The 20,476-nt window shown below is 38.4% G+C and overlaps 1 protein-coding gene across 1 annotated transcript in view; it reads right to left on the bottom strand.

The window, feature by feature from the left end:
* RELN (reelin) overlaps nt 1–20,476 on the bottom strand; it is a 440,736-nt gene that overhangs the window by 96,023 nt on the left and 324,237 nt on the right. Inside the window, exons 23-28 of the mRNA XM_072965186.1 lie at nt 16,200–16,337; nt 15,129–15,315; nt 9,051–9,256; nt 6,802–6,973; nt 6,126–6,326; nt 1,147–1,379 (exon numbers count right to left, since the gene is read on the bottom strand). Coding sequence (XP_072821287.1) covers nt 1,147–1,379; nt 6,126–6,326; nt 6,802–6,973; nt 9,051–9,256; nt 15,129–15,315; nt 16,200–16,337 — 1,137 coding nt within the window. The remainder of the gene's footprint in view (nt 1–1,146; nt 1,380–6,125; nt 6,327–6,801; nt 6,974–9,050; nt 9,257–15,128; nt 15,316–16,199; nt 16,338–20,476) is intronic.

The following is a 20,476-nucleotide window of genomic DNA, read 5'->3' on the forward strand; positions in this document are numbered from 1 at the left end:
TACCCAGACAAAACTTTATTTCTTGCTTTTGCTATATGTCCAGTACAGTTGCAAGGAAGTCTGTTGATTGCAGACACTCAGGGATGCAGACTGATGTAAGCAACTCAAAAGATGCTTTCATGAAGCAGAGAACATAGCAAAATGCACGTGGGCTCTTAAAGTCATATGTTTAATTTCTATTCACATTTCATTAGTCCGTGCCAAACTTTGAAGGGTGGGGGATAGGATAACCCCATTGTATTCTAGGAAGGTAGTAAGCTGGAAATATTGCTGAGTGGCACTAATGAGTATCTCAATCATATATTAAGTTATATCACCAGAAAGCAGCACAAGTATCTCAGCTCTGAAAATAAATGCTTTGACTGAGTCACAACTGAATGTTATGTTCTAGGATTCAATTGAGAAGTCCACTTGAAGAATGCTTCTTTATCTTTTGAAAAATTACAGAGTTAAAAACACTGATCCTGGTGTTACCTACTCTACCTGACATAAAGATACATATACATGCTACAAATTTATTCTAGAACACTGAGTGTGGAAAAAAGTCTATTTTTTATCAGAATGTATGTATTTTATTTCTTTTTACCCAATAATGAGAACCAAGTGACCCTCTCCTTCCACTACCCCCACACTTAATTCTAGCTGCCAGGAAGCTATGAGTTAAATTTATTGTCCTATTAATGAAACTAATTTGCTTCAAATTCTCAATCCATTTATTTCATTCTTCTGTCAATTGATTTTAAATCTTTTTCTTTATTGTTTTATTATTTATCTTAATGGTCATTGAAAAGGATCTTTTCTATTGCAATTTATCTCAAATTATCTATTCAAGGAGGCATTAAATTATCAAAAATCTCTATATAGTGACAGTCTGGTATGATAACACCTGTTAACTCTCTTGGCTTTTAAACATCTTTTGTTCAGTGCTCTAATCCCAGTACCCCGAACAGAATTTGGCACAGGGGTGGCTCAATAAATATTTGTTGAATGAATGAGTGAATAAGTGAGTGAATTTGTTTCAGGAGTGTGTGTGTCATTTCCTCAAGAGTCATTATTGGCATAGACACAGCTAGAGTTTATAAGCACTTTCAGGTTATTGACATATATGAAATGGAGACATTGAGATAAAAAATATGGTCACTTTACCTCGATGCAAGAGACCTTGGAATAACAATGGTGATTCTCGTCCATTCTTCGAAGTCCCCTGTGTGGTACATGGTAGGCTCGCTCAGTTCTCTGGAATTTCCTTCACATCCTTTGCCCACAGAAGCTGGGTAACAGCCTTCTTTCACCAGAAACCAGGACATGCCAGCATCGTGAGAGTACTGGAGGAGAACTGGGGCAGCGCTGCTGAATTGATTGGCACACCCGATGTTTAGCTGTTAAAAGGAAAGACAGAATTTTACAAGGTTTTGATTCCAAGTCATTCAACAAATTAGGTGCTACAGCAGCCAGGGCTTTTTCTACTGGGTTTGCACTCAATTTACAATAGAACATGCAGCTCAGTTCCAATCAGGAACCTTCCTCAGGTTCTGGAAATCTTTGTTTAGGCAAGCAATAGGTGCTTTTCAGTAGAAAACAGGACCATTTTGTGGATTTCCTGGGATCATAAGAAGGAAGAGAGAAGCACAGATGTGACTGGAGTGTTGGTCAAATTAAAAAAAACCCAAACACACAAAAAAACAAAAACAATTTATGGTTACCAAAGGAGAAGGGCAGGGAAGGGATAAATTTGGAGCTTGGGATTAGCAGATATAAGCTACTATTTAAAAAATAGATAACCAACAAGGGCCTACTGGATAGCACAGGGAACTATATTCAATATCTTGCAGTAAACTATAATGGAAAAGAATCTGAAAAAGAATAGATTTACATATATATAACTGAATCACTATGCAGTACACCTGAAACTAATACAACATTGTAAATCAACCATACTTCAATTAAAAAACTATTTTCCAACAATTAAAAAAAAAAGAAAGAAGCCAAGAAACTGCTTTCTTTTCCTTTCCTAGACAGAAGGTATAAACAGAGAGAAGGAGACGATAAAGAGCCGTCCTTTACAGGACATGAAGGTTACTGAAGCTATCCTGTTTTAAGTGGAACAAGCATTTTTATTCTGTTTTCTTACAAAGCTCAGTAAGAAATCATTGTCAGCTTAGATGAAAGAGCTAATTTTTTGTTATAGCCTCAAATAAGCAACATAATCCAGAAACAAAACTATTACTGTTCTGTGCACTTGTGTAGATGATTCTTATCACTGGATTAACAATATTAAAAAAATTATAAAAGAAATGCAACCTAAATCCCAATGTAGTTGCACAACCATTTTATAATCTTTGTAAGACAGCATATATTTTGGCCACGTACTTGAAGTTATCATAATTCTAGAACTTTCCTCCTACTTTCTATTTAACATATTACATGCAGAATTGCAAAAAAATTTTTTTTCTTCAGTTGATTTGCTATTTGCCAGATAAATGCCTAAGAGTAGTATTGCTGAATCAAAATGTAGAATACTTTGAATTTTCTACTTATCTGTGTTCATTTTTAATCACTTGGGTTCGAATGAATCAGTTTTACCACAGCACTGAATATTATTATAGTTTTAAACAGTTTCTTTTTAAATTAAGAAATATATAAATCACTTTATTACTGTTTTAGTTAATATTTTTTGATAATTGTAAATGTCAGAATCTTTTCCTGGTATTTAATTGCATGCTGACTTATATAAATGATCTTAATTCATTTGCTGGTTGGAGCTACTGTAGAATTTTATTACATAAGACTTTATAAGTTAGAATAGTGAAATTTTATAGAAAAAAACTGAAGTAAGAACTCAAAGGAATATGGTCATAACCAAAAAAAGGACGAAGGAAAGGTAGGCCTACAGGCAAATAAGACTGGGTGGAGCTCAAGAAGTCAACCAGTTCATCCTTGAGACTCTAAGGAAGCTTGATCCAGTCTTTCTAAAGAAGAAGATTCCATGCTTATTTTCCTTATTTTCATGCTCAGCACCAGAAAGCATCTCTTAGAAGAATTTACAGCGTGGCGAGTCGAAATTTTATTGCGATTCATTTATGCAAGTTTGCATAGTTAAATGTGAAGAATATAAGTAAAGACTTGACCAGCACAGATGCATGATTATCTCTTCTACCACAAGTCCTTTTATTACATTACCCATCAGCAGGCATCGCCTTTGGCTGGCATGTGGTGAGGGCAGTCACACTGGGCACACAGTGAGCTTTTTGTCGTAGACTTTCTATGACTGCCATTGTTTCTAATGTAGGCCAGTCGATGGAACTTTCAGTTCTGTGATGTTTGTCATTTGTTTAATGGACCACTGAGCCTGCCTTTTAACTGTTGATGTTTTCTTGAATTCAGTTCTTGGCTTTCTTAGCTTTTTACTCTCTACGTGCTCCCCAATCTCATTTACAATCATAATTCAAATCCCCTCTGAATACCTGTAACTCCCAGATATGGCCTCTTTCAGGCTCTGTGGACAATGTACATAACTGGTTCCTGTGTGTTTGCCCTTCAGCAATCCATAGGCACCCCTAAGTCCACAGGTCCAAGTCTGTTCTCATCATTCACCACTCTAAAACGAATCCTCCTCTTCCTGCATTTCCAATTTCAGTGACTGGAGCCAGAAATGTGGGAGTCATTCTAGAACCTATTCTATCACCCAACAGGTCACCCAAGCCTGTTGACTACACAGCTCTTGTCTCTGCCTCCTCCACCATCGCACAAGCCCACGTTCCCATCATCTGTTGCTGGGGTCACTGCAATAGTTGCCGTGCTGGTCTTTCTGTCTCTGCCCTTGCTTTGCCAGTGCAGTCCTGACACGGTGACCAGAGGGATTCTTTAAAAGCCTAAGTCAGAGTACGTCACCCTTCTGCTGGCCATTTGATTGAGAGCAGAAGTCAAAGTCTGACGCTATTTTTTTCTACCTGTCTCCCCTTTTCACTCTCGTCTCCTGTTGCTCTAGTCACAGTGGAACTTGTGGTTTCTTGAACTCTTCCAAGCACACTCCCACTTCAAGGCCTTTGTCCTGTTTGTTCTCTGTGCCTGGAGTGCTCTTTCCCAGATAGCTGCATGATCCCCTTCATTTTTTTAGGTCTCAGCTTAAAAGTCGTATTAGTGAGGCTAACCTGACAATCCTTTATGAAATAGTTGTTATCCTCCAACACCCTAGTCCAACACTCTATTCTTATTTATTTTCATAGCCTAGAAATGAGCCTGAAACATAGTAGTGACTTTATAAGTCTTTGCCGAATGAATGAATGAATGTACTTACTGATTCCAGTTTCCCCTCCTGTTAAGTCAACAGAATGATCTTTCTAAAACACAGGTCTGATTCTCACATTCAATGGATTAAACATCTTCCATGATTCATTGCTCTTGGGTTAATGTCCAAGTGACATAATATATCACAGAAAGCCAGTTAGGATCAATTTTATGGTACGCACTCCAAATTCCTTAAATTTCCAAAAGTTCCATTCTCATTTGTACTTCTATGTATTTTTCACACATGTTCACATTCTGTTCCCTCTAACTGGAACCCCCATCCTGCCTCCATTCTTCAGCATTCTAAGTCTCTGTATTTCCAGAAACGTCCCATTTCAACTCATCCATCCACCCAACCATCCATCTATTTATTCAACTAACAGATAATTTTGGAGCATCTGCTATACGCCAGGAACTATTCCAGGTACTCTCATAGCATCCGAGCCTCTCTGCCACAGCACTCCAGTGACTGCACTACAGCTGTTCACTTTTCTGGCTCACTTGCCAGTTTCTGAGCTCCTTGAGGGCTGGGCTATATTTCTCCTCTCTATATTCTTAGCACTTAGTGTTGACCGATGGCAGGCAGTCACAAAAACTTTACCAGCACTGTGCATTTTTTCACACATAACACCAAGTTCTTATTACAGATTCCAAATAGACATTAATCATCAGCCCCCAAGTGACTCATATTACATCTCTGTTATCAACTAACAGTCAGAAATCAATAGTTTTCTCCTGGTGTGATTTAAGCATTGAGATTTTTCTTAGGCATTATGCATTGTTGCTGGTTGTTTAAGTACTTGAAACACTTAATAATATTTTCTTAATTTATATTTTTCAACTTCAGAATACTACCTTGCAGGGTTCAACACCTACATTATCATGATTTTGTGACTAATTAAGTAGAAATGGTGCCAGATGAGAAACAACATGGTGCTCTGGCAGTGTATTTGCTATTGTTATTATTCTGTTCCCATTTTAGGCATTGCCAACAAATTAATATAGAGGCATTGACTGCTTTTAATGGTTTTTCCATTGCAACTTAGCATCAAAATCTAAACAGAGAAGGATAACATTTTACTAATCATTTTATTTATGACTAACTGCCTTGTTTACAGACCTCTGGAAATTACATTTGAAGAGCTTCCTCTAAACATCTGATCTCTTTAATAATTTCATTTGTAAATTATTTAGCATCTGCATCCTGCCGTTATGTAAGGACCATGTAGTTGTGCTGGCTCATTAAAACTGCATTACTTTCGACCTCAGAATTCACCAATGGGATTTTATTATAAACACAATGAAATTTTGATTAGGGTTCTGAAAAAAGAGCTTGTCAAAGTAAATACTTGCTGTACATGTTGACATGTTATCACAGTGCTGAAAACCAAGAAGCTTTTAAGAGAACAATGATAATTAAAGTAAAAATTTACAGAATCAAAGGAAGAGAAACTGTTTGAAAACCCTAGAGTAAAATCATGAAATAACTCATGGGTCCAAAAAGCACTAGTAAGCTGAAAAGTAGTACTTATCCATTACCATTCAGAAGCATGGGGTTCATTAAGTCACAATCAGACTGAAATCCTCAGTCAACTTGCTTCTTAATTCTGGTTGAGTTCCATGAGCACTTAAAGAAACACAGAGACACAGCCACAACTTCTGGGGCTCATTAAAAACTGACAAACTGCTTTCCTTATGGGCAGGGCTAAAACGCTTTGCCATTCTAAGATTGTTGGAAAGTTTGTTCAAATGAGTCCCTTCTTTAAAAATATATGAAAATTTTGTGTTCTTTATGAATTGGTTGCTCTTTAACCTGCAAGAAGTTTGCGCATAAATACCTTGAACTGTAGCACATATCCAGGTTTCAGGGTCAGATCTCGAGTTACTGCAAATCGATCCCCATCTGATTTTCCAAATACCATGGCTGACGGTGTGGCAGAGCAGAAAGTTTCATTTTTAACCATGCCTTCATTAGCCAACATCAACCACACGCTCATTTGATTCATAGGGTAATCAAAAGCCGGCTTCTCATAAAAGTTCTAATAGAAAAAATACAAACAACATAGAAAGGCAATTTCACAGCTTTGAAAACAAGAAATGAATTTTCAGTTCTTCATGAATTGGTACTATTTGTATTTCTAGGAAAATACAGCAGAATCTCAAAATTCATTTTTTTTAACTGCCATGAACTTTTTCTCCTGACAATTAGGCAACTGAAGATATTCTGCTACTGTGGATCTAAGCATTTTATAAACACACTAATAATTGTGTTTGATGATCTGGCCAAACTTGCAAGTGTTATTTCTGCTTTCTTCTTCTCCTTTTTTTCTTTTACTTCTAAATAATCTATGAGCTAGTAGCATAGAGAGGTAACAAAAACAAATTAAGTGTAAACACAGAAAACTACATGTTCAAGTGTTAAGCACTAAGCCCCTGGGGAAGTGAGTAGTTATTTAATTCCATCCTCTTACACAAGTCCACATCTTCTTGGAGTTCAGACATAATGAGAAATACCTGGGGTAAAGTTGGGTTGACAACTGGGATAATCTGTTTTTGCTTCTCGGACAAAATGATGATGTCATCGACTGCCCACTGGTCATAGTCCTCCCCTGAGAACACAGGCTGCCACCAGCGGAACCTGGTGCACGGCGTCTTGGCAGCAGCTGGGAGCTCCAGATAGACAAACCTGCACGAAAGCAAATCGTTTACTGTTGGGAAAGGAAAAGCTGTGCTTTTCTTAGCATCTGTTAAAATAACACGAGTGTCAACAAGAGAAAGTTTAGTTTTGTTTGATCTCTTGGTATTTTCGAAAAGTTTCCAAGTTTAGACAGAACAGACAAAAGGTTTAAAGTTGTAAACAAGTTTGGTCCCAGTCGTGGTTTTTCCATGTGGAACTGTATCTTTTGGGGGCAAATATTTCAACCAACTTTGACTCATTGAACAAAGTCTTTTGACTACCATGACAATGGCCATAACATTTTAAAGAAATTCTTAGAAAAAACTGTTCCTTTGTATGTTATTGCATTAAAATAGCACTTAAATTTTTTCAAAGCATTTATTACTTATTGAGGGAAAAATATATATGCATAAAAATGAACCATAAGTCACTCATAATCCATGGTATGGGGTTGGCCTCTGATAACATTTTGATGTATAGCATCAAAGCATACAATCTTTTACGTAGGTGAGATATGTGTATAATCTGCTATCTGACTGTTTAAAACTTAACATTATATTATAAACATATTCTCATGTCAGTAAAATTAGTTCTTATCATTTTATATAATTTTTCATCACATAGACATGCTATTATTAATTTCACATTTCCCTATTATAAATAATTCTGTGATGAAAATCTTTATGCATAAAGCTTTATCTACACTTCAGTTTATTTCTTTAGGGAAGACTCTTAGAAAAGAAATTACCAGGTCAAGTAATCTGGTCATGATTAAGCTCTTGATTTTTCCAAATTCTTTTCTGGAAGGTTCATAATGGTTTGTGGATGACAGGAGGGGGTCTGTCTTCCTGCTCCAATGTGGAGAGTGCACTTGGTGTTACTAAAGAATGATCATTCGACTATTGAAAAATGATACCTTTTTATTGCAACACTGGCTGCACATTATTCATATTTTATTAAACATCTGTGTTTCTTGTTTTGTAACATCTATTCATCTCTTTTACCCATCTTTTCTATTGGGATCTTACTGTTTATCTTGATAATTTTCTTGATTTAACTTGTAAGAATTGGATCTATATATTCTTCAATAACTTTTTTTCCAGTAAAATAAGGTTCCATTGTAAAATGCAAAACAGGGACATAAATATGGTAAGGCTTAATAACAACTCGTGGTCAACATATAAAGAAAAATTTGTCCTTATGTTGAAGTGTAAATAGTGAGATTATAAAAAGGGATACTCTAAAAATGACATCCTTTTTTTCAGCTTTCAACCCTTTTCCAGATTCAAAGATAACTGATATCTGTGTGCTTTTTCACACAGACAATCATGGCAAGTCCTCCTCACTAATCTGGTGCAGGTGTGATTATCCACCTCACTATGGATTGGGACATAAAAGTGATATTCTTGAGTAGATTTTAATGACACTTATATAAAATATAAAATAAAAACATAGACTTTCAAAATACTATATAATTACAAATGAATTATATTTAAATATAGTTTAATTCATTGATTGCCTGGTATATGAGTCATTTCCCCAAACTCCTTAATAGTCATTGTCTAAGATATTTTATTACATATATTCCCAGTCCATCAAAATAAAGACAGGGATGGACCAGTGAAAAATTTTAGAAAATTCTGAGCTCCACAGATTCATTCATATACTATCTAGGACTAGCCCTGGGTGCAGCCATATGACAACTTAAATAAAAATCCACTTTTCAATTTAATCTAACAGATGAACATATTTCACATGTGCATTAAAAAATCCCACAAATGGCAAGAGTGAGCTTGGAACATCCCTATATCACAGAGTTTCTTTGGGAAAAGAGGGGCCAACTGTCTCACTTTTCTCCTACTCACAAATTTTCTCAAATTCTTTAAAAAATCAAATGTGAATATGAATGCTTTCTGTCGAGAAACTTAAATGAAATGAAATCTTCATATATTGAGCAATCATTTAAGTCAGATACTTATGAGTTTGTTCTTTTTTGTAACGATTAACGACCTTTGGGAAACACCTCAACAGCAATGTCATCGTTACGATTCCTGGAAACCCCTGGAAGGCTGTCGGGGCTAGTTACCTGGGTCTGCTGAAGTCTGAGAAGTACATCTCTGCCAACAGGTGCCACTGGATGCCCCCGTTGTTGCTGTACTGGAGGAGGACACCCTCCTCCCTGCTGTCGGGCTTGTTGCACGCAGCGCTCTCTCCACCTATCTGGATGTAGAACTGGACAAAGTCCACCCAAGAAGTATCCAGATCCCAGCTCACCAACTGTCTTTTCCCAGCCTTTCCAAAAGACAGAAGAAGAAAAAAGTCACAGATTCCATTATCTGGGAGCTCTTCAGCATTTTGTTGTTTCGGTTTCAAATTCACATGAGCATCCTAATGCTAAGTGGAGGTGATCTTGTCTACATTTATTGTAGAGAGAAGCAAGTTACGGCATTTAATGGTCTCTGCTCTGGATATGGTACCTACTGCTGGATACATCTGATTAGTCTCTATATCAAGGATTCCCAGACTCAGTTATGAGACCCTTGTGAGCTGCTAATTATACCAAAGGGTATTCAAAAGCCTTTAAAAATAAAGCAAAATTCATTTTAATTAAAACACTCCCAGTATTTGCTTTGAAAATCTCCTCCAGGCAGAGTCATGGAGAAGAAAGACCATGTACGTACTTTGAAATCAGCTGGAGCTGGGTTTGAATCTCAATCCACTATTCATGCTGCTCACTAGCTGTGTGACCCTTCTGCGCTTTTATTTTCCTCAAAGGTACAATATGGGTAATAACACCTTTCTTATAGGGTGTTGTGACAATCAGATGAAATAGCATGTTGCATAACTTGCCAAGCACACAGCACGTCTTCCTGAGAAAACAATCTCTCTGTAAATAGGTCCAGATCCACCTCCTCCTCCCTGGGAATTGAAGTGAAATAGGCAAGACAGAAACTTCTTGACAAAAAGAAAGAGTACTGGAGTCTGTCGGGTTCCCAGTCAGTCTCTCTCTTTCTATCTATCTCTATTTCTTGAACTCGTTACGCACTTTTCTGTGACCACTAAATGGTCTCCTTTTGTCTTAAAAATGTTAAAAACTTCCTCAAATTCAGCAACTTGCTTCTTTTGCTTAGTTTTGTCCCCTGCCTGTCACAATCCTGCTGTGAGGTTTTAGATACAAATTGACAAGGTTTGTCATCATTCCTGTCGTATGTAAATGGTTTCCCACTAACAGGATGGAAAAAAGATTTGCTCAGAAGATTCTTTCACCCAAACTGATTCTGTCAAGGTTAATCCATGGACTGCACTGTCTGGTCTTGGAGAGATTCCGAGGAGTTCAGTTGAAGTCAGGAAGAAGACTTGAGGTAGGACACACGGTACAGAGAAAACCACCCCTCACACTTCTAATTCAAACCCTACTCTAATCCACTAAGTTAATTAAGAAAGGGTCTCAGTTACCAGACATCACAGGGGAAACACTTGGGGATAATTCAAAGAGTACACTGTTACTGATAAATCTAAAGCCAATTAAGAGATTCCAAAATAAACCAGGGTGCCCGCGAAAAGAGAACTGAAGTTAATCCTGAGACAGAAACTCATTTTTTGGAAATCTTAATTTTATGTATGTATTAGAGGAAATCGTAAAAGTAATCTGCATGTTCAACCTGTTAGATATACTTTTAATTTTTCTTGCTGTTGATTTGAACTATGGTAAGTGTGAAACACGTCAGAGATGACTGTAATCTGAGATTATTATTATATACAGTTCTCATGCCTCCAGAGCATTACAGGAAGAATGATTTTGAGAAGACGCTGGCTGGTTAATTCCCATCCAGCCAACCTCTGTGAAAATCTTGGCATGTGGAAATGAGCCAGAAGGATAAAGACCTAAGGTGAGGAGAATTATAAAAATCCAATTATCACAATTAGATGGTTGGAATGAAGGGTCTATTGTGAAATTCACAGAACAGTGTTGTTTTTCCAGGAGACTGTTGGCGTTGGTCTACAGAGGTTTTTGAAAGAGCTTTGTGGGATTTTTGTAAATGGTGAAAAATACCATACAAATGCTTGGTTTGGCATCGAGGATGTTTATTTTCTTTCCTAGAGAATAGCACAAATCATTTTCTTTTGTTCAGTGACCTGAAATGCTGAACAATTTTTTAAAGGGAGAAAAAAAAGAAAAAGGAAATGGCTCATGGCAAACTTTTTGGTCAGAATTTAGAATCTGGTGTAACACATGGTTTGCAGTTCTTTCTGTTACTCTACGACTGATGCATTCATGTGTACGTGTAGACATTATACACACATGTCAGTGTGTGCACATGTGTTGGAGTAACAGGTTAAGGATCTCCTCAGTCCTGGAGTGTGGCAATTACCCTCAGTTGCCCCTAGACATTCTAGGTCAACATGGCTTTGGGGTTTAGATAAAATAATACAAAACTTAAAGGTAATGCCTTCGGGATCTAGAGCCTTTATAACAAAACCTCTAAAATGCTTTATAAAACTATTTTTTTCTCCCATGAAAATCTTCTTAATCAAAATGCTACTAGAAAAATAATTCTACTATATTTATTTGAAAATAACCACTTCTTTAGATCTTTTTATTGTTTTCCAATTTTCTTTCATTCATTCATTCCTTTCTTCAACAAATAATTACTGAGTGTCAATTAGACCAGGCTCAATACCATGAGTTACAAAAACAAACTTGAGAGTTCACAGGTATTTGCAATGAGACTAAGGACAGCTTCGAGCAGCAGGCCACGTTCCATTCCTTGTTAAGCCCCATTTGGTCATACGATCAGTTATCAATGCTCCAATCTTATCAATGCTCCAATCTATTCAGTCCCAAGGGATATATAAATGCCTAGTGCAAGGCATGCATTTCTGAGTGGAACGTCTTATCTAGAAGTTCAGCTTAGTCACTAAGACTCTGCATTTTGCTGGGTACGGTGAGGATAAAAATAAAAATATGATCTATGATCTTTGTATGTAGAGAACACAAGGAGAGCCCAGTGTTGTCTGCCGTGGTCCCAGGAAGCTCCAGGGAAGCAGCAGGATTGGGCAAAACACTGCCTGGTTTGTAAGGATGTGAGAGACGGTGGAAGGCATACTGGTGAGCAGTGGAGACCAAGCAAAGACAGGGGAATTGGCAAAACCTGGGATGGTGAGGTGAGCTTCCTGTCTGGACCAGATGACTCATGTTTGGAAAAAGAAAATAAGTAATGTAGTTAGGACAGCAGTATTGAAGACCATCCTGAACATTTGTGATGAAAGGGTGACAGGATAGAAGCATATTTTTAGAGAAATTAACCTTGAGTGGTTTGCAAAAGGCTTAAGGGATCCTTTCTCTACTTCAAACATGCAGGCTGGTGGGGCTGCCAAACTGTGTATCCCACCTCTCGCCAAAGGACTGAATATATAACTCTGGCTACACCAATCACTGTGCACCATTCCCAAGTCTCATGACTGGCCAATGAGAAACCTTCCCCAGATTTTCCTACAGAGCTGCTTACAGAGCTCCGTGGCCTAAGTTCCACTCCCACAAGGACGGCTGGCCTGAAAATACAGTCTCCTCTCAATGAGAGAGTTCTGTGGGCATTTGGGTTTCCGGTTCCAGATATCTCTGAGGCCAGTTTCATCTAAGCCCTTCCTGTGTTTTGATTACATGAACCAAATTTCCTTCTTTTTCGCTTAAGTGAGTTTTTCCCTCTTACTTAGAATTCAAAACAGATCTGACTGATACAAGAGAAAAAAGTAAAAATGTAATCCTCAGATTCTGACAAAAATTCAGAAAGAAAGCTGGATTGGGAGAGGAAGGGGATGGTTTTATTTTTGAAATGCTGATTTTAAGTTACTGGCAGGGCATACATATGGAAATCTTCAATGATACCAATTTGAAGTTTATTCTCATAGAATGTAATTATGATAGCTAACACTTTTAAAGCTATTTCTACTGTGCCCAACACTATTCTTTACTCTTTACCTGCATTAACTCACTCCCATTATCCTGCTTTACAGTCGAGAAACCTGTGACACAGGAGGATGTTATAACTCTGTAGGGTGAACCGATTAATGAGTTTTGGAGCCCAGGTACAAAGGCTGGTATTTTGACTCCAGATGTAATCTTGAATTAAGTGGAAGAAATATTGATATGTAACCTTTATGTATTTAAAATATCTGTGTGTGTGCGCACACACGTTTACCAGAATGTTTGGGTACATATTGGTTGAGATATCCGTAATCTTGTTTTAAAATTAACGGTTATGGGAGAAACAATCTTTCCATTTCTGCACAACTGTACAATGTACCCAGATCTATACAATGTATATTGGTCACTTGTTGACTATTAACTCTAATAATAATGACCAGGGGACTGCCAAAGTCAATGGATAAGAAATATCATTAAATGGAATCCACCCCTGATTTCTTACCATTCCCTATCTTGTTTACTTGCTGATTCTTTGTTCTGCACCTGCATCAAAACAAAAGCTGTACCTATTTTTGCATTTGCATAAATTAGCTTGTTTTGGATTTCTGCCCAAACAGGTTCTGCAACACAGCAGCCCTACGGTATATCACCTACCCTCCTGTATATGTTATGTGACGCGGAAGGGGACATTTCCAGTTGTCCTAGAATCGGTGGCTACAGTCCCTGCTAGAAAGAAGTGCTGCTAGTCACCCCATGTTCTAAAGAGAGCTGCCAGCAGCTGCGGTCGGACACCCTGCTCGGGTTGGAGAACCTGGCCTGCTCTCCCCTGCAGTCCTTGGGAAGACTGCATGAAGGGATGAACTGGAGGAGGGAGGAAGAAAAGACCACCCTGCCTGGCGCATAGCAAGAGAAGAGAGGGAGGGGGTTCCCTCAGCCCCAGCCCTAACCCAGCAACATGAGTTAGGAGTGTTCCAAGAAAATGGAACTTAGGGATCCTGGCTGGCACCTCATCCCTGGTTGGTATGTTGACCTGTCTGCTGCCACTGGAGAAGCTGAACCCTGCAGGAAAAACTTCTGCTCAGAGTCTCTGTTGTGGACTTCACATTGGGGCGCCCCCAGATTCATCTGTTGAAACCTTATCCCTTAAAGGAATGGTATTAAGAGGTCAGACCTTCGGCAGGTAATTAAGTTACGAGGGTGGAGCCCCGATGATGGGATTTGTGCCCTCTTTTCCTCCCTCTTTCTCTCCACCATATGGGATGCCGTAAGATCCCTGCATCTGCAGGCCTCACCAGACCCCGAATCTGCCGGTACCTTGATCTTGGACTTTCCAGCTACCAGAACAGTAAAATGAAAAAAATGTTTACTGTTTAAGCCACCCATGTCTATGGTGTTTTGTTACAGTAGCCCAAACTGACTAGGGCAGTCTCACATCAGCAGACGACACCAGCAGCCACCAAACTGAGCTGAAGTAGGACCTGGGATGTCTGCTCTTGATGGACAGCTGGTCAGTTCCCAAGGAGTGGTTCTGCCCACCCTCACCCTCACCATTAGTCTTCCTTCCTCTAATCATATTCTTGGGATTAATGGATTGACAAATCTAATATGCACTTACAGAAGTGCTTTCTATGTGTTAAACACTGTTCTACATGATTTACAAGTACTAAGTCATTTAATCTGCATAATAGCCCTAATGAGGTAGATACTGTTTACAGAGGAGGAAGCCACATCATAGAGAGGTTAATGAATCTGCTCACAGTCACATAGCTAGGAGGTCACAGAATCAGACTGAAACAGGCAGTTTGGTGGTAACCTCTAAGCTCCGTCCCCTTCACCACCACTTTCCTCCTCCCCCACAGGTCGGCCTGCTCACACATCCTCCAAAGGCTGGGATGCGAAGAGGACAAGACCCTGCCCCACTCTAGGCACCGCAAGACACATGCCTGGATGGCATTGGAAGAAAGGAAAGCCATGAGCTTTAAGTCATGTACAAGAGGGACAGGAATTTTAAAAGGTCCTAACCTGGATCTGTAGTGACCAAAGGTAAGCATAAAACTATAAGAGTTTCCCAAATGGAGTTAAGGTATTGGAATTTGACAAAACTCCAGTCAAAAGGAGGGCGTGTGGGGAAAATAAAGCTATGTCATGTTTGTACCTTCTGGTTCAGACAGCTCCACACATCAGCCACATATTGAAACAGCCACAGCCCCATCACTAACTCCCGGCTCTTAGTCATACCTTGCTGAAATACAGAGACGATCCAGAAGAGATGACCCCACAGCCTTCCTCTGGTTTTACAATTTCTCCCCCGATAACTTCTTGCCAGTCAGACTCCCAACTGTTCGGGCTCTCAAAATCCGACATGATCGTGGAGGGAAGGGCGGCTTCCGGGCGACAGTCGGTGCCTTGGTATCCCTGGTCACACCTATGAGGGAGGAGGGCCGAGGGAGCAAGTGACGGACACTTGTGTGAATGCCCACATCTGACCTGCAACACCTCCTGTGTCTCGCTTTTACTCGGGGATTATCATCCACACTAGATTTTTCCCCATAGTGTTAATCTGTGTGTATGAGTGGTAACAACTTTCAGGTTTTCATATGGCAAAAAAAAAAAAGAAAGAAAAAAGAAAAAAAGGATAGTACCCCTTCTGAAAAGCAATAGTGCTGTAACAGTAGAAATAAGGCATCAAGGAGTAGTGAAAAAAGATATGAGTATGTGTGCACGTGCGTGGCTGGCGGGAGGGGATTCCTGCAACCTTAAAAGGTCCCATATAAATCTTTGCTCAACCACTGTAACTGTGGCCATGTTTTATAGTTCCTCTTTCTGATTAAATTACATCTCTTTTAGAGTCTAAGTATCCAGGTGTGCTCCTATTTCATCCTCATTAGCGATAATCACCATCTCCCCTGTACACAGCCTTGAGCTGCTGGCGAAGTGGAGCAGGAGAGCGTGCAGCAGCTGTCTGACTAGTGCTTGCAGACTGTCAGGGGAAGGAAAGGGAAACAATAGCAAGTCTCTATGAACTACCAAAGAGGACTCTGGGCTTAATTAATAAACTTTGAAATTTAAACCCAGGAGGCCTTGTGTTGAGGTTAGATTTTGCAATTTAGAATACACGGCTTTATGCTTATTTAAATGCAACATCTTTTACATCTTAAATAAGGACAAGAAAGGAGGCATCATTTTCCTCTGGCCATTTCCTTATTTATCAGGCGATTCATATAACGCTGATGACACCTGCTGTATCACCTTCTAAACACACATCCTGAGAGGCAGAGTCAACCGCGCCTTCTGACGGCGCGGACCTACCTGCACAGGCCGTGGTCGCAGGAGCCGTGCCCGCTGCACATGTGCGGGCACTGCTGCCCAATGTAAATGCTGTCTAATGCCCACTCGTCCTGGGCCGTGTAATAGCTTTGACTCCAACGGAAGCGGGTGGCGCTGGACCTAGAAACAAGGCACAGGAATCAAAACAGTTTCAACTCTCCTGTGGTAATAAAGACAAAGAGGTCAGAGTCCAGAATCCTTCACAGCAGACTCTCTGGAATTTGGATTTAGCTGCCAATCATTTCCCATTAAACATTTAATTTCCACTCAGGGACTGTCTGATTCAACAATCCCATCCAGAAGGAAAGTTAAAAAGAGATCTGCTTATTTTGTTATCTACCGCAATCTTAATTTAATTTGAGACATTTTGAAGAAAAAGAGAGTATCAGATTTTTGTTGTTGTTGCACAGGGGTTTAACACTAGGAAAGGAAAGGAAGAAAGTTTTTAATAATAAAGATTTATACTAAACCATATTTATAGTAAAAATAAAAAAATGTATACTTGATGCTTTGTTGACTGAGGATAGTTTATTTTAGTATGAATTTAGTCTCTCTTTCATAGATGAAAGTGTGAGGTGTTTAACTCAGAGTAATGCAGTCTCTTACAATAAAGTGCACCAGTAGTTACTGGAAGACTTCCAGTCAGCTCTCAACATAAAACAAAAGTTTTGTCTGGAGCTACTATTTGGGGTGTTGAGGGGACATGCCACAATGTACTATATTACAGGTAAGAACATCTGGGTGCTAAATTCTGCTTATTATTTCTGAAACATTAACTTGCTTGGGTTTCATGGGCAAGCCGATGTTAAGTGGAAATAAACACTTACACAGTCCATTACCCACAGAGAAACACTTGGGACCTTGATTCATCTAAACCAGACATTAAGTCCAAAGAAGAGGCTATTTTGAGAGCAATGCCAAGAAGGTTTCCCTTCATCGACTACCACAAAAAATTTTTTAACATCACATCATAGTTTTCACCTCTAGGAACTTTCAGGGATCCATGATCAGTTCTTTTTGGTCAAAGTGCAAAACGAAAACAAAAAGAATTTGCAGAATTAACTTGTACGCTCAGTTCCATTGATTAAACCCTCCCCGAGTACACTATCTACAGATACACTTGATCTTAATGGGTCTGAATGATCCATTAAAGTCTACTGCATCAATTACCCACATATTAAATACTCCCTAAGTACCTAACAGACTGTTAAAATCCAGACTAAGCCTTTACTGTTTATTTTACCAATGATCTGTGGCTAATCAGTTGCATTTTTATTCCTAGTAGGATAATTCCAGGATTCACTGAGGTGAACCCAGTAGACACGGGTTTGCAGCATATCAGTGCTCTTCGTGGTACATACAGAGAGACAGATGAACCTCTTCTTCGTTAATAATTGACATCTGTAATCAAACAGCCATCACAATTTTCACGGTCCCATTAAGAAATGGCTTTTAGAAAAGCCTACTATAAAAGTAGGTGCATTGTCTGAGAGAGTAGAGCCCTACAGAAAACAAGTAAATTAAGGCTCATGCACCAGTGTCATGCAAAGCAGAAATGACTATATTCTTTTAAGATTGATGATTATCTGAGTCAAATCTAGGGCCACAGGTGTCTAGATGGTGAGCTCTTTGGGGACAGTGATATCTTTTTGCCTCAGTAATTTGTACAGGAACAGAATAAAGTAAGCGTACAAAAAAAGTCTGCTAAAAAAAATGAGTCAACGAGTGGATGGATGGACAGGCCAGCAAAGGGCAGCCTGTTTCTGCCTTCTGTAGGTAATGGAGTGAAGAATGTGCTAGGAGTCAGGGGACCTGACCCTGGCTCTGCAATTTATCAGCTGTGTGACCTTTAGTGAGGAATTTAAGCCTTCAGGGGCTTCTACTTCCTCACCTCTCAAATAAAGGGATTGTGCAAACCGATTTCTAAGATTCCTTCCAGCTCACAAATTTAATGATTGCTCTGGCGCTTTGTTGACCGAGGTGATAGTTTATTTTCTTTACAATCACATGCCTGTATGAAATTCAGGGCATATATTATTTTGAAGTTTTGATATTTCAACCATTAAAATGGGGTTGGAGGGTTGCAGAAACCTGACCTAGATTTCCTAATTTATTTATGCTCTAAACAGTCACATGTAAACACATTCCAAATTCTTTTGCTAAGTAAATTAATCCTTCCATGCTTCTCTGAACTCTTGAAAAGATAGTATTTCCTGAGGATAAAAAGCTTAAAGTGAATTATTCCATTAAAAATGACAATCCACAGTTTAATGTGATGTTAATTAACAGAAAGGAAAGCAACAGAGGTTGAATACTGGCTTCATTTTTAGTGAGAAAAAAAACTAGCTGTGTGAGCACTCTCGAGCGGATCACACGTGAGAACACAAGGTGTGATCTCACTGATTTGCAGCTGCATCACTGCTAAATATTAACCTCACTACAAATATTTAATTTGCCAATTTTCTCTCTCCCCCTTCCTCTTTCTCCCTCTCTGTCTCTCTCAAAACTAAGTGTTCTTAGGAGGAAAATCTTCTGCACTTTGGATTGAGTCTGTAAGTGACACTGCTGCTGTGTGGATCATGAAATGAAGTTGACTTGAATTCAAAATCCAAACTCTATGGATTCTCAAAGGCAACAAAACTTGACAGTCTTTTCCTTATTTGATCCATGCCCCCGCCCTTGTAAACTTCTAGATCGAAATAAAACAGCATTGAGTTCTCTCTCGATAGTTAGGTAACCTGAGGAATCAAGGCAAATGAAGGCTAAACTGTATTTCCCATTTCCCACCTTCAGAGTTACTGAAATTATATTTACCCAATTATTCTGAAACTCATTCAGTCATTAGGTGTTGATTTGTTTATGAAGTCAGCAACTGACAGCTGTTTGGGTCTCATTAGGCCCTGTTCTTATGTAAAGGTCTCTCATAAAAACAAAAGTAAATTTCATTGGGTAACAAATGTTCAGTTCTTATACAATATAATTTCTTTGTGCAGGTGTATAGATATTCAATATTTCCACTCTAAGTTGTCCTATCTAGCATAATTTCCAAAGGTAACAGATCTTCGACAATGCAGACCACATTTGCTTGTCTGCATTAGATTTATAGTTGCACATGCTTGAATTAAAACAGCAGAAGAAAGATTTGCCAAAAGGAATACTGCTTCAACCTAAACTTTGCTTCCTTTCCCCAACGCTTGGAAAAAACATGCCATTTACAAAAGTTCAAAATGAATATAATAAAGTGATCAAGAATGCCAAGGAGAATAAATGCACTGTATCCTTACAACAACAGAGCTTTTAAGCATTATAGATCCGAAAACAATGATAATAATCAGTTGAACGCTATTTTTTTTAAATACTACAGCAACAATGTTTAAGTATTAGTCAGTAGAAATGTTAAAATAAATATCCTGTTGGGTTGTTTGTTTTTAATAGATATTTTTACTTTCTTTATCCTGAGCTTTGGAAGGAAATTTGAAAAAGCAGAATTCAATTATTTACATACATGTACTTAAAGGCAAATGGTCCGAGGAATAATTTAGCAGATTTTCCTTCAGTCTGTAAAAAGAGATAGCTTGTAATAAAACATCTCTTTAGTTCATTTAGGCATTGAACTGAAATCCTATTTAATTTCCAAACATTTAATGAGCACCCCACAATGTGGCAGGCACTGTTTTGGAACTGAAGAGTTTGAAGATCAATGTATTTCCTCTCAAGTGTCTAATAAGCATTGATGAGAATTTGACCTTTTCTTACTATACTAAAACGTGCAACCCAGTGGTACTACTTTTTAAGCTAAGAAATAATGCAACATACAATTTGAGTGTAAAATAACCTGCAAAGCTTTTTTGATAAAGGACATTTCAGATATTGCCTAAGCTACACTAATTAAGAATAATAATTTAAAATGTTACTGGAAATGAAAGGACATCTCTAAAATACACTGTCGGTATTATCTTATCATCATAATGAAACTGTAGCCCACATGTCAATGAATAAAAATCAGCATTTTTTTAAATAATGAGGGTAATATACTTAATGGTGAAATAGTGTGGGGCAGGGGGGAACCTCAGTTTTACACAAAGGATGAACAGTATTTCAATTTTTCGATGTGTTGATTTTTTATAATCTTGATAGATATGCTTGGAATATCACTGAAATTAAGTAAAATCTTGATTATATTCCCAGCAGTAGATATAAAATAGTAGGGTGTTAGAAAAAGTAGCAACTTGTTATACAAAGCATTAATAGAGTACCCA

Source organism: Vicugna pacos, chromosome 7 (genome assembly GCF_048564905.1).
Source record: "Vicugna pacos chromosome 7, VicPac4, whole genome shotgun sequence".
Lineage (NCBI taxonomy): Eukaryota > Metazoa > Chordata > Mammalia > Artiodactyla > Camelidae > Vicugna > Vicugna pacos.